At 37.9% G+C, this 15451-nt stretch overlaps 1 protein-coding gene and 1 long non-coding RNA gene across 2 annotated transcripts in view; one reads left to right on the forward strand and one right to left on the reverse strand.

The window, feature by feature from the left end:
* The window catches only part of LOC117335715 (CWF19-like protein 1), a 29967-nt gene that overhangs the window by 13234 nt on the left and 1282 nt on the right, over positions 1-15451 (reverse strand). The window contains exons 2-10 of the mRNA XM_033895890.1: positions 8367-8451; positions 7960-8035; positions 7270-7371; positions 6599-6813; positions 5597-5715; positions 5196-5280; positions 4785-4910; positions 4205-4313; positions 3903-3982 (exon numbers count right to left, since the gene is read on the reverse strand). Coding sequence (XP_033751781.1) covers positions 3903-3982; positions 4205-4313; positions 4785-4910; positions 5196-5280; positions 5597-5715; positions 6599-6813; positions 7270-7371; positions 7960-8035; positions 8367-8451 — 997 coding nt within the window. The remainder of the gene's footprint in view (positions 1-3902; positions 3983-4204; positions 4314-4784; positions 4911-5195; positions 5281-5596; positions 5716-6598; positions 6814-7269; positions 7372-7959; positions 8036-8366; positions 8452-15451) is intronic.
* LOC117335716 lies at positions 13310-15185 on the forward strand. Its single transcript, XR_004534481.1, has 2 exons — positions 13310-13586; positions 15010-15185. It is a non-coding gene; the product is annotated as an uncharacterized LOC117335716 (long non-coding RNA).

A 15451-nucleotide genomic window follows, 5' to 3' on the forward strand; every position in this document is an offset into this window, starting at 1 on the left:
ATACAACACTCCCTAAGTCTACCAACCCTCCACTGGTCTGGGCCAGGTAGTTCTGTAACATACAACAGTCCCTAAGTCTACCAACCCTCCTTTGGTCAGGTAGTTCTGTAACATACAACACTCCCTAAGTCTACCAACCCTTCTTTGGCCAGTTAGTTCTGTAACATACAACTCCCTAAGTCTACCAACCCTCCTTTGGTCTGGGCCAGAAAGTTCTGTAACATACAACACTCCCTAAGTCTACCAACCCTCCTTTGGTCTGGGCCGGGTAGTTCTGTAACATACAACACTCCCTAAGTCTACCAACCCTCCTTTGGCCAGGGCCAGGTAGTTCTGTAACATACAACACTCCCTAAGTCTACCAGCCCTACTTTGGCCAGGGCCAGATAGTTCTGTAACATACAACAGTCCCTAAGTCTACCAACCCTCCTTTGGTCAGGTAGTTCTGTAACATACAACACTCCCTAAGTCTACCAACCCTCCACTGGTCTGGGTCAGGTAGTTCTGTAACATACAACACTCCCTAAGTCTACCAACCCTCCTTTGGTCAGGTAGTTCTGTAACATACAACACTCCCTAAGTCTACCAACCCTTCTTTGGCCAGTTAGTTCTGTAACATACAACTCCCTAAGTCTACCAACCCTCCTTTGGTCTGGGCCAGAAAGTTCTGTAACATACAACACTCCCTAAGTCTACCAACCCTCCTTTGGTCTGGGCCGGGTAGTTCTGTAACATACAACACTCCCTAAGTCTACCAATCCTCATTTGGTTAGGACCAGGTAGTTCTGTAACATACAACACTCCCTAAGTCTACCAACCCTTCTTTGGCCAGTTAGTTCTGTAACATACAACTCCCTAAGTCTACCAACCCTCCTTTGGCCAGTTAGTTCTGTAACATACAACTCCCTAAGTCTACCAATCCTCATTTGGCCAGGGCCGGGTAGTTCTGTAACATACAACAGTCCCTAAGTCTACCAACCCTTTGGCCACGGCCGGGTAGTTCTGTAACATACAACACTCCCTAAGTCTACAAGCCCTTTGGCCAGGGCCAGGTAGTTCTGTAACATACAACACTCCCTAAGTCTACCAACCCTCCTTCGGCCAGGGCCATGTAGTTCTGTAACATACAACACTCCCTAAGTCTACCAACCCTCCTTTGGTCAGGTAGTTCTGTAACATACAACACTCCCTAAGTCTACCAACCCTCCTTTGGTCAGGTAGTTCTGTAACATACAACAGTCCCTAAGTCTACCAACCCTCCACTGGTCAGGGCCGGGTAGTTCTGTAACATACAACACTCCCTAAGTCTACCAGCCCTCCTTCGGCCAGGGCCGGGTAGTTTTGTAACATACAACACTCCCTAAGTCTACCAACCCTCCTTTGGCCAGGGCCAGGTAGTTCTGTAACATACAACACTCCCTAAGTCTACCAGCCCTACTTTGGCCAGGGCCAGATAGTTCTGTAACATACAACAGTCCCTAAGTCTACCAACCCTCCTTTGGTCAGGTAGTTCTGTAACATACAACACTCCCTAAGTCTACCAACCCTCCACTGGTCTGGGCCAGGTAGTTCTGTAACATACAACAGTCCCTAAGTCTACCAACCCTCCTTTGGTCAGGTAGTTCTGTAACATACAACACTCCCTAAGTCTACCAACCCTTCTTTGGCCAGTTAGTTCTGTAACATACAACTCCCTAAGTCTACCAACCCTCCTTTGGTCTGGGCCAGAAAGTTCTGTAACATACAACACTCCCTAAGTCTACCAACCCTCCTTTGGTCTGGGCCGGGTAGTTCTGTAACATACAACACTCCCTAAGTCTACCAACCCTCCTTTGGTCAGGTAGTTCTGTAACATACAACAGTCCCTAAGTCTACCAACCCTCCACTGGTCAGGGCCAGATAGTTCTGTAACATACAACAGTCCCTAAGTCTACCAGCCCTCCTTCGGCCAGGGCCGGGTAGTTCTGTAACATACAACAGTCCCTAAGTCTACCAACCCTACTTTGGTCAGGTAGTTCTGTAACATACAACACTCCCTAAGTCTACCAACCCTCCACTGGTCTGGGCCAGGTAGTTCTGTAACATACAACACTACTTAAGTCTACCAACCCTCCACTGGTCTGGGCCGGGTAGTTCTGTAACATACAACACTCCCTAAGTCTACCAACCCTCCTTTGGTCAGGTAGTTCTGTAACATACAACAGTCCCTAAGTCTACCAACCCTTCTTTGGTCAGGTAGTTCTGTAACATACAACAGTCCCTAAGTCTACCAACCCTCCTTTGGTCAGGTAGTTCTGTAACATACAACACTCCCTAAGTCTACCAACCCTCCTTTGGTCTGGGCCAGATAGTTCTGTAACATACAACAGTCCCTAAGTCTACCAACCCTCCTTTGGTCAGGTAGTTCTGTAACATACAACAGTCCCTAAGTCTACCAACCCTCCACTGGTCAGGGCCGGGTAGTTCTGTAACATACAACACTCCCTAAGTCTACCAGCCCTCCTTCGGCCAGGGCCGGGTAGTTTTGTAACATACAACACTCCCTAAGTCTACCAACCCTCCACTGGTCAGGGCCGGGTAGTTCTGTAACATACAACACTCCCTAAGTCTACCAGCCCTCCTTTGGCCAGGGCCAGTTATTTCTGTAACATACAACACTCCCTAAGTCTACCAACCCTCCTTTAGTCAGGTAGTTCTGTAACATACAACACTCCCTAAGTCTACCAGCCCTACTTTGGCCAGGGCCAGATAGTTCTGTAACATACAACACTCCCTAAGTCTACCAACCCTCCTTTGGTCAGGTAGTTCTGTAACATACAACAGTCCCTAAGTCTACCAACCCTCCTTTGGTCAGGTAGTTCTGTAACATACAACACTCCCTAAGTCTACCAACCCTCCTTTGGTCAGGTAGTTCTGTAACATACAACACTCCCTAAGTCTACCAACCCTCCTTTGGTCAGGTAGTTCTGTAACATACAACACTCCCTAAGTCTACCAACCCTCCTTTGGTCAGGTAGTTCTGTAACATACAACACTCCCTAAGTCTACCAACCCTCCTTTGGTCAGGTAGTTCTGTAACATACAACACTCCCTAAGTCTATAAGTCCTTCGGCCAGGGCCGGGTAGTTCTGTAACATACAACACTCCCTAAGTCTACCAGCCCTCCTTTGGTCAGGTAGTTCTGTAACATACAACACTCCCTAAGTCTACCAACCCTCCTTTGGTCAGGTGGTTCTGTAACATACAACACTCCCTAAGTCTACCAACCCTCCTTTGGTCAGGTAGTTCTGTAACATACAACAGTCCCTAAGTCTACAAGTCCTTCGGCCAGGGCCATGCAGCAGGTAGTACAGAAACCTTATTGACAGTTTAGATAAATTAATTTAAAGTTTTTTTATAAAATACTAACTTACTAAACTTTGTACTATTCAAAATGGTCGTGATGACCACAATGTTTTTGCTACACTGACCACACATATATACTGACCAATGCTTACATTATCACCTACACTGACCAAACATATATACTGACCAATACTTACATTATTACATATGCTGACCACACATATATACTGACCAATACTTACATTATCACCTACACTGACCACACATATATACTGACCAAAACTTACATTATTACATACGCTGACCACACATATATACTGACCAATACTTACATCATCACATACACTGACCACACATATATACCGACCTATACTTACATCATCACATACACTGACCACACCTATATACCGACCTATACTTACATCATCACATACACTGACCAAACATATAAACTGACCAATACTTACATTATTACATATGCTGACCACACATATATACTGACCAATACTTACATTATCACCTACACTGACCACACATATACACTGACCAATACTTACATTATCACCTACACTGACCACCAGGTGCTTCTCCACCTCTGGACTGCCAAGACAGAACCAACATGGGCCAGTGGGCTGGGCTGTGAACATATGAATATTAATGTATTTTTAATGGTATTCAAGCAGGACTACACCTATCAACAGTGTAGGAAAAGCATATTTTAATCATACAATTACGATGTCAGGAAGAATGTTTGCTAGTTACAATTATGACATTAGGAAGAATTTCCTGTAATCAGACAATTGTGAACATCAGTTAGCTGTTAACTTACAGTGTTAGAATCAGTATGCGATAAACTTACGATGTTTTTTCTGATGCTTCCTGTCCGGACCACCTCCATCATGCCCTCTCTTTTTTGAACTCTTCTTCTCTGCCATGTCATAAAAAAATTGGGCAGACTTTTCTTCTGTCTATTAATAAGAAAATATTAAAACAGATACATATCATTTCATCTGAAATTATTTACAGATAGATAAAAGCCTCTATGATAAATTCCTGTACCAAACACCTGTGGTTATGGTCTGTCAACAGAACAATACGAATGATATATAGTATTAAGATTTTACTTTATAAGCATAAAAGGTCAATTGTCAAAAAATTATGAATAAATGACAAAATATTATCAAGTGAATATTTCTTTTAGTACTGTTATGTTATTTATTTGGAAAACTAAATCAGCTTTAAAAAAGATTTAAAGATTTAAAAAGATAATTTCACATTCCATATCTTACATTTAAATACATACATTCAATTTAAAAAGAAAATATACTTTTTCTCAATTTTACACCTTTATGAAGTTTTGGCAAACAATTAATTAGAGATCCCTTAGCTCTGAAATCTTGTTTCAGATATTAACAGATGTATGACAAATGGACACATACTTCCTTCTGTAAAGCCTGTGTGGACATGGTCAGTTTGTATGGACATTCTGTGACACCAGGTGGCTGTTTGGTGAGTTCAGATGGATCCATGACACTAAGAGGGGTGATGTTGAAAGCGTAGATGAACTGTCAAATACAATTATTGATCAGCTAAATTATGAATGGTTGAACATTTTTCCAAAGAAAAAGGAAACTTCCCATTCCCTAGTGAGTGTTTAGTACTGTTTACAGACTGGTGAGACTAGCTACAAAGAAAGACATTATTTCTCAATTTACTAAATAATTCTTCACAAAACACTTTAAAGATTCAGAAAGCATTATCATTCTTGCTTCAAAAACAATATTCAAAGTGGCATTTCTGAATTTTAACTCCTCCCTACAACCTCCTTCCCCCCCTCCTCCAACCCTTACCTTTTTCTTCTCCTTATTACTTGTGTTTGCCAGCCCTATGAACCTGGTCACATGTTTTTCCTTATCTGACAAAACTTTGTGATTCCTAAATCAAAGAAAGTCAGATTTACAATAAATAATTTGATTTAAAGTTAAATCTAAGATATCGGATCATCACATTAATTTCCAACAATGTTGAACGATTGGTTTATTTATAGATTTCAGTTTTATGTAACAACAGATCAACTAAACTGATGATGGGTCCACTCCAGATTGATATCAGAATCAACAACTATAAATATAAGTTAACCTTTGATCACACACCAGAAAAAAAGTCTTCTCTGTCATATCATTATCACCCTCAACATCAATAGAGAAAACTAAATCAAAATGGGCCTATCCTCTCATACACATTAACAAACCTGTATGGCTGCCGTTCATAAAATTCTCCTTCCATGCCGGCAAAGTGGTAGCGAGGTTTTAGATGCATGGCTAATTGTGATACAACATCAGACCCACAGGACGACGTGTCCACAGAATCCTAAAATGACAAACTTTTGCATGAATCCTTGAAATAAAGAAAACTTTTACTAATCTGACATTTTTTTCAAAATTTGATTCAAGCAAAGGTCAAATTTCAGTCATATCCTTTTAATAAATCCATGCTCCTGTACAATTTCACCAGTATGATTTTAATTGTTTTCTGCTGTATCAGTTTCACAATGACTTCCATGCATGGGAAATCAAACAAATGAATCAATTATAGACTGTCGGGAGAAAAATATTGGACTCCAAATGCAGAAATCATAATTTTCTTATTTTTATTTGACTACTGGGTAATTCACACATAACTCGCAGGTAAATGGTCTCACTGTAATTCTTAGTCTTGTGAAGAGGCATCTTGATGTTTTTTAAACATTCTGGTATAATCTGACCTTGACCTTTGAATCTAATGACCTCGACATTTGACCTTGACTTTTACCTCAGTGTGAGTTTATGTCAACTGAACATTTGGTGGATGGGCAGACAGACAGTTATTACTACCCCTACCCCTTACCTCCGATATTGGGTCATAAAAATAAGTGACCTTTTAAGTTTAGGTATGTATCAACATTAATGCTGGAGTACAATAAAACTACAAACAGAATGAGAGAGTTACAAGATACAATGAGATAATTACATCTGTCAAAGATAGTTCTGAATGCAAAGTGCATCTTCTTGATAAAAGTAAAACATTCCTTTGAGTTAAAACTACAAGTATTATACAGTAAATCATATGGTTATCAAAGTTTCAGGCTGATTTTTCCAATGTGGTGCAGGGTATCACTTGGCCCTAAGTGACACAGCCATCGAGGGGCTATTAAACCATTAAAACAAACAAACATGGTATCACTAATTAGGAAAGTGAAAGGATTCAATTTTACCATTTTTATGCCATATCTGTCGACCCCTCTTGGCCACTGAGATGTAATTAAGATGTCCACCCCTTTAAACTTGGAGTCTGAGATGATTGGTAGAGTGAGGGAGGAGATGTCTTTATTACAAAAATGGGTATCGTCTCCCTTGTCATCGGAACTCTCCAGACCACTGAGGTAGGCAAGTTGTAACCCTGACAATCCCGTAAACATTCCTTTCTTGCCTGTAAAACATAGAACTTTCATATAGAACCATTTTTTTGTAGTTCATAATTTTGACAGAGTTATTTTCAATTTTGCTCAGCCTCATAGCTGTCTGGTGTAATAGGTTATAATGTACTTTATTCTATGATGATAATTATTCTCTTCATTGCATACAAAAATGAAATAACAACAAATGTTGACATTCAAATTTAACCATAATTTTATTTCCCTATGAAAAGCTGTCAATGACAGGGAAGCTAAGTAAACTTGCTAAGAAGTACTATAATATCCTGTGAAATATAGCCACCATGACCTGGATTTTTTGCTTCACTGACTTTGGTTACTGAGGGTAGTCATTATTCAAAAGCTCAATTTCAATCAAAATGAGAGCAAAGCGTTTCTTTTGTCATTTAAATCTCTTATTTCAATGCTTTTAAGAAGTCAGCAAGTTTTGTCCCCAGTGTTGATAAACATACCAAGGTATGTGACATTGTCACAGAGTTCAGAGCCGTCCTTCCCACTGTAGTAGCCGACATGTTCCTGGTGGTTAGGGCCCAGAATCAGGGTACTCAGGGGAACTGTAACAGTAACATATACCAACTCTATATACAGAGTATATGTAGCTAGTGTAACTGTGTAAGGCTGTATTAACTACTGGGTAGGCAATCATTTACATCTCAAAGGAACTCTGATCATCGAACAGTGAATCAGAAAAATGAAAAATAACCTTAACAAATTGAAATTCTTCTTCTAATATAATTGTGTAGTATTTATTGTGTTTTTGGATAGGGAGGGACTTGACATAATTTAAATGAAATCACTTATGCAGTGTATCGCCATATATAGGCTTTCTCTAATGAGAAGATCGACAATTAAGCTCTAGTGCAGGGATTTAAGGCCGAATTTTCTTCTTGATCATCTATAAATAAATAATATTGTGATATATGCATTTGAACATACTTTTTCTCTCTCTCATTTGAACATACCTTTTCTCTCTCTCATTTGAACATACTTTTTCTCTCTCTCATTTGAACATACTTTTTCTCTCTCTCATTTGAACATACTTTTTCTCTCTCTCATTTGAACATACCTTTTCTCTCATTAGTTAATACCTTTTCTCTATCATTAGATTACAGCTTTTTCTCTCTCATTTGAACATAAAGTACCTTTTTTCTCTCCAGCTAAATATGGTTTCCATGCACTGTCATCTTTGCCGAAGAAATCTCCAACACATAACAGAAGCTTGAAAAAGAAATATAGATCTGATATTCATCGGTCGTTTAAAAGCGATTATGAAGATTTAAATACGTAAACAATCGTTGAATGCTTCGTTCGTATTCAGTATAAAAAATAGTGATAACAAATGTTAAGACATGTAATAACATGTACTTGAATTGTACATAAATTTTCTACAAAAGAGCGTTTCTGTGCTAAATTTAGAAAATCGATTATAATTGATCAATTTTGAGTTCCACTTATCGATTCTGAAAGTGCATTCGATTACTATCACTAAGAAATACATTGCATAAGTTGCATATAAAGACTGTGTTAAATTTAATAGATTTTCACTTACATCAAAATTTCCACTTTTCTTTTGAATGCTTCTTATCCTGGAAAAAAGTTGATCAAAATTTCCATCCACATCTCCAGCAACAAGTCTGTAAAGGAAAACATATACATGAGGCTGTTAGTGTTACAGAACATTGCTGGTGATTCTAACGACTTATATACAGTAATACTGTATAACATGAAATGTTTGTGTGTACTTTGTTTCATGGTTGGGAACATTTAAATTACTTCGTGATACAAACTTTCACTGTTAGCTCATGTAACAATAATACATATTACAATAATATAACAATACTACATATAACAATAATACATATAACAATAATATATCAATAATACAACAATAATACATACAACAATAATATAACAATAATACATACAACAATGATATAACAATTACACATATAACTATATTTGTTATATTTTATATTGATAGTTCCATAGCAACCACGAAAAACAACTTAAGTTTATACACAATGACCATTTCATGCTATACAGTATTAAATCATATGCTATGAGAATTTATTCCTAATCTACATGTTGTCTAGAATCTGATTTTTTTTGTCTTTGCTTTTAAGTTAGTGTTAATTCTTTGTTTGTCCACATTTGGCACAAATTAAAGATTCTTGTAGTGTGTATCCAAAGGTGATCAAACCTGCAGCCCAGCTTGCCAGTCTCCTGCCATATTAATTGAGCTGAAGGGAAATAGAAGTTGTAAAATTCCTTACTGGGGAATGATCAACTGGAAGCCAAAACTGTGGTAGTGTCAAGAGAGATATTTGATAGAGAAAAATGTTGTTAGGAATGTAGGTCAGTGTGGCTTGTACATTATTATCATAGAGTTATCCTGTTTAAATAAAGTCTTTATCACTCATTTTACGGAGTATGTATGCTTCTTTGGCACATTTTTGATGTTTGTCCATTATTGGGAAACAACTTCAATCAAAAGCCAAATATGGTAATATTTACAAATAAAAGGTAAAAACCTCCTCCTCCTCAGGCAACTATAGGTGTTGGTATGCAATCCTTAAAGATATCTATTGATGATATGCCTTCACAGCTGCTCAGACGCTGTTGGGATGTTGTTTCAGAGTCTGATTGCAGAAGGGGAAAAAGGCTGCTGGTGACACTATAGTGTGGCACTTGACACTTCTGGTCATGGCCTCTGGTTGTTGATGAGGCTCCCCCCTGGCTGGGGATAAGGTGTGGCTGAGATAAAATGACCACAGGATCTATTCTGTAGAGCTTGATGACCTTTGCCCTCTTCCTCTGGACTCTTCTCCACTGGGTGTATGTTCCAATGCAGTTCCTGCATCCTGGTGGCAGTGTTGCTAGTGATCATGTCGTCCCCAAAGACAAACCTTAAAGCTTGCTGCATGCTCTCATCTGTACTATTTCCATTCCGTAGATGTGTTGTTTTTTTTGCTCAACTGGGTTCCATACAATACATGCATATATACTCCATTATAGTTCTAATTAATGTTGCATAGCTAGCACTGAGCACTGATCTTAGTTGGTCACAAGCTGATGTTTCTTCTCAACAAAGGCAAGGGTGTTGTTTGCATTTTTGGTTATGTCAGTGTGACAAGCTGTGGCTTATGTTGAGTACTTTGCATTCTTTACTGATCCAAGTGTGGTTCCATGGATGGTATAGTGGTATAGTTGTGATTGACCAGATTATAGTACCTTGATCACACTTGTCTGGGTTAAACTGTACCAACCAGGTTTCTTACCACTTCTGTCAGCTGGTCAACGAAGTCTTTATGGAAAGTGATGGTGTCTTCTCTACACTGTTACAGACAGTCTGGTTTAAAATGTTATTAATTCAGGTAAGTCATTGATATATTGAGGAAGAGGAATGGCCAAGTGATGGTCCGCAGGGGCACAACGGATGTTACTGTGAAAACCTCTTACATGTATATATATGTACTTACAATGGGATACGATAAGCACTGTATGTCACACTTTGGTTTTGTAGGTGATGTCTGTGGGCACTTCAAGCTTTTCTTAAGTTTATCTACATGCAGTCTATATTTACAATGTGTCATAACTGTACATAAATGAATGGAATGAGGTGAAAGTTTCTGGCCTGTTCCCCTGGGAATAGACACCGGGTCACCTAGACCTGCCTCTCTAATCGTGTCTGTCTACATCTGTGTGCCTTTATGTTGAGCAAAGCTTTTGTTTACAGTTATACCAAGAACATTGAAGCAATACGACTTATACCATTAGTTTAAAACCCATGTCACGAATGTTATATTCATTCATTCAAGTCTCCAAAATAATGAAGAGTACATTGAGACTACAACCATTATGATGTGATGGCAGTACTGTACCAGTACATAGTAAGATGACTTGTGGCAAAATGTCCTACTGGCAGGTACATATAATCAGTCTATAAGCTTATAGCCCTTGGGTACATTTTCATAATTTGTATTTATAAGAGCGCAGCTCATCGCGCCCGAAGGGTGCGAGAGCGAAGCTCTCTTTAAGACAACACGTGTATAAGCTATATTTCCAATCAATTCTATACCCCTTCAACTTTGAAATCGTGTCCCGCGGGAAAAGTCTCGCACCTCCAGTAGAGGCAGCCATGTTTGAAATCTCGTTCCCTACACGACGAGATCTAAATGATTTCTTTCTCTCGTCGAAACAAACAACTGAAAGATAGTTCAAATCACTTAAAAGTTACCATTTCTAATTTTCTTTTGTCTGACGAGGTAAATATATTTTGCGAATTTGATTGACTTGAGATCATGATTTCGTTGGTTACCTAAATCGGAACCTTCCCAGTTTCGGTGCTGATCAAATTGGATGCGATAGTAGAATAAGAGGTTTGCTGCATGTGTGCATGATATAGAACAGTTTTTAATTGCATTATCATTGGATAACAGCATTATAAGCTCAACTTTCCAGGTTACAACCGAAAACCCTGTAATATTACTGAGTTGAACACCCCATTCAAAATGGTGCTGTCGTTAAGCGTGACGTCATAAGAATTCGACGTCAAAGATTATGCCACGGATTCCCGCGCTTTCTCAGTGCATATATTTTAAGAGTTTTTTTGTCTTCCAGATGTCTTTGAAATATGTGATATTTTACAGGAAACAATTCAATATCTTCTGTATTTTATTAGTGGGTATAGACTGTATTAACTGCTATTTTTTTTTGTCATACAATTTTATCAAAATTTGTATTAAAATAATAAAATACAGTTCAGAATTTTTAAAAAAAACGTGTCGATCTCTTTACACCTTGAACTTAAATTACTGGATATTATGATTAACAAGGCATCGTGAAAAAGAAAGGATAAGTTATCATAGTATAATGTACAGTGTGTATCAAAGCATTTATGTGAATGAGGAGATTCCATTCTGTTTGTATTAGTCTAACTTTCCAAAATCTATGTGATGTTCAATTACAAACTTCCACATTAGTTTTCCTTGTATAAGTATACAGTGAGGACGTTAAGTATACCAAACATTCACAGGAGAAAACAGACTTTGTAATTTGGTTCTTTATGTGGAAAATGAAGCCCTTTTTCATAACTTATCCAATATGCACTCACCTTCAAATTTAAATAAAAACATACATGTTTATAATATATCTCAAATAATAGTCTAATCGAGTGATTTTGCTTCTTGTTACTTCAACCATTGACTTTGATATACATACTAATATACATGTATGCCCGTGTTTCAATAAAAACAAAACCAATACCAAACCCCAACAAGTGCATAAAATGAAAGATATATAATTGTAAGTAGTTTATAGTGATACCATTGCCTTCTAGCATCGCGTTAGTTCCCTTTAGCTCAGTCGGTAAAGCAGCTCTGCAGTAAAGCCGGGGGTCGCGGTTCGATGTCGGTGGAGACACATTACTTGCTTTTCTGTTACATCGGTTAACCACTCCAAATGCAAGCTATATGAAAATGAGAGGCTTCGTTGGGGATAAAACCTGGGTTAATGTGTGTTAGGGATGAACACGTTTGAAAAGTGAGTAGTGAGGCAGGTTTTAATTGTAAATTGTGTACATAGCGATTTCTAGTGGGGGATTTCCCTTTAGCTCAGTCGGTAGAGCGTCGGACCAGTAGGCAGAGGGTCGCAGGTTCGATCCCCTGTGGCGACAATTATATTCGCATTCCCGTTATATATGAAAATCTTGTTGTATCGTCTGCCCTTTTACGTTGTTAGTAGCATATGAAATGTGGCAGTAGAATAGTGATGCCAATATTCAGTGCACATGTCAACACGGACGGGATATGACATGTACAATCATTTGGAATCCAGCAAAGTAAGGACAATGAAAGTCACATCGGGACAAACAAAAAGAATTTCAACTGATATACATGTAGATGTAATACATTGTTAATTTTACAAGGTGTTTATATGTTGTTGGGTATTTTGTTTTTGTTTTTAAGGATGTATAATTTACAGTCTATATGACATTGTATTAGATTAGGACTTTATATTTGTAACATCCTCTCCCTCCCCACCCCCCACCCCCCCCCTCAAAAAAAAAAAAGGAAAAGAAAATATGGTACATGTTCTTTGACTGTTATTCTCATGTCCCTGTGTTTCCTTCTTGATTAACGGTGAGTGAGTCAGGTGATTATAAGAGCAAAGCTCTTCGGGCAGCAAAGCTGCCCGAGCTTTGCTGCCCGAGCGAAGCTCTTTACCGTTAACGTGCACGTATGTACAGTATTCTAGTCCAGCTTCGCATAACGTCATACGTCGTACAGCCTGAACATTTTCTGCCGGAAGTGAGCGTGTGCAACCCGCTCCAGTTGTCTGCAGAAACTGTATGAAAAGTCGAACGTTACGTAAATCCAGTTGGTGTGTTCATAATTCTGACTAATTATTTTTGTAAAAAATATCTCTTATAGAGTGCGAATTAAATGTAGCTCGAGTTATGGTTTCGAGGACGAAACTGGGAACATCGGCATATTTCCGATGATTGCCGAAAATGTACCGAGATGTTGCACCCTCCATGTCGTTCCTAGGCAACGTGGTTGCTATATAAATCTAGCCAATCAGATCGCGAGGTCGATTGTCCGCCATTACCTCCGTCAATTTGTCGGACCTCAGTTGAACACCGCGAGAATACATATGTAAACAGAAAATGGTAAAAACGTGCTCGTGGGGAACTGGCAACAGTTACGGCCGATACCCTGATATATTGGAGGGCGGTGTTGTATATTCTACAATTCATGGAACCTAAAACGTAATTCATGGAACCTAAAACGTAAGTAAAAGCGATATAAAAATGAGCTGGAGGTGGGTGAAGGCATACAAAACCATGTCAAAACGAAAGTAGAAGCTACAAGGTAATGTCACCGCTGTGTACTGTACAGCAAGACTAGTGTAACGAAGTACATGTATGTGTAGTACATGTATTTACTGCGAAAGCTTGGAATGTTGTCTTCATGTATTTAGTCATCAACAGTGTACTTTCACTTTCTCGTGGCAAGGTTTGCCTAACGTTATACTGCAGTCTGATATGTATGTCTGGTGTAGTGTTAAGGCCAGAGGAAACTTGGGCTATCTGATACCATTTGAAACACACTCATCATGTATGCATGCTTTTATTACTGTTAACTTATACCACAGGGGCATGTCTAGCCTTATTTAAAAAAAAATAGCCAGATATACCCATATAAAGACTTTATATATAAGTATTTCTGGCTATTTTTAAAATATATGACGAGACATGTCCATGTGGTTATATCAAATGCATTAGCTATTAATTTTCAATGGTGCCCAATACCAGTTTTAATTAAAAAATGATAATCTCTCAAATCTTACTGTATTTCTAATTCTACTATAGAACACAGTATATACATAAGGTTAGTAGAGACATTAAGTTTACATTGTAGTTACCAGCTATGTTACTGTTACCAACAATATCAATGTTGCAAAATTACATCTGATTCACACTTAACCTTATTTTCCCCTCACAGATTACTAAATGTACTGCCACATGAAATGTGTATATTACTGGAATGCCTCCATTTGGCACTAATATTTGGGATATCTAATGATAATGTGATATTTTTTAATGAAACACTTTCCTGTTGATTATCATATTGGCATTGAGTGAAAATGAAAATATTCTATAACTAATTATATTTAATAAACCACATTTGAATCTATAAACCAGTCAAACATAATTGACTAATTGTATGCATTTGATTTTCCTTCCTCTATAATAAACATTGGTAACTACAATATAATACAAGCGAAATTTTGAAACTGTCTATTCTAATCCCTGAGTGTTATTAATCCATGACCTTATCCACCATCAGTAAACATATCTTATCCGACCCCACCCCCTGAGTATTCTAACATCCATGACCTTGCCTGATATGAATCCTGAGCTTTCTAATTTACCAATTAAAATACATGTAAAATGTATGTACATAGGTTTTCTATTTTCTTGTCTATAAAGTCAACAGCAAGCATGTCAAAAGACTTAATGTATAGGGTGGGAATAGCACATACATAGAATATATACATCCTATTTGTTGAGATAGTGTAAAGCATACTCCGGACATGTAGAAAAAATGAAAGCTTTAGCTTAAGAGTGTTGTCATTAAATGAAAAATATGAAGAAAAAAAAACCATTTGTAACTATTGTATTTTTTCAGATACAGCTTTGGAAGTAGTGTCAGCAGCAGCTGAAATAAAGAGGCTAGAACAACAACTACATAGATATGAGCTGCTGAATTTGCACCATGAACAACAAAATACTACATCTTTCTCAAGTGTTATATTGATAGTGATATTAATCAGAAATAAAATCGATTGACATCCTGAATTGTAACTGTTGTCTAGATTTTTTATCCATCCTGGATCCACTTCTGGTTATAACTAGACATAACATTGTTAGACCTGTATTGTACTGTACTGCACTTTATAGTTTTGATTACTATACAGGTTTGGGTATTACATATTTGAAATTACTCATTTAAGCTCACTGATTATTCTAATTTGTATCAAGGCTAATAAGGGGAAATAATCAAAGACAATTAACAGTCCAGTGTCTTTGTTATAGCTCTGTCTACATTGGAACATAACATTATTGTTCCT

This window comes from Pecten maximus, chromosome 10, assembly GCF_902652985.1.
Source record: "Pecten maximus chromosome 10, xPecMax1.1, whole genome shotgun sequence".
Classification (NCBI taxonomy): domain Eukaryota; kingdom Metazoa; phylum Mollusca; class Bivalvia; order Pectinida; family Pectinidae; genus Pecten; species Pecten maximus.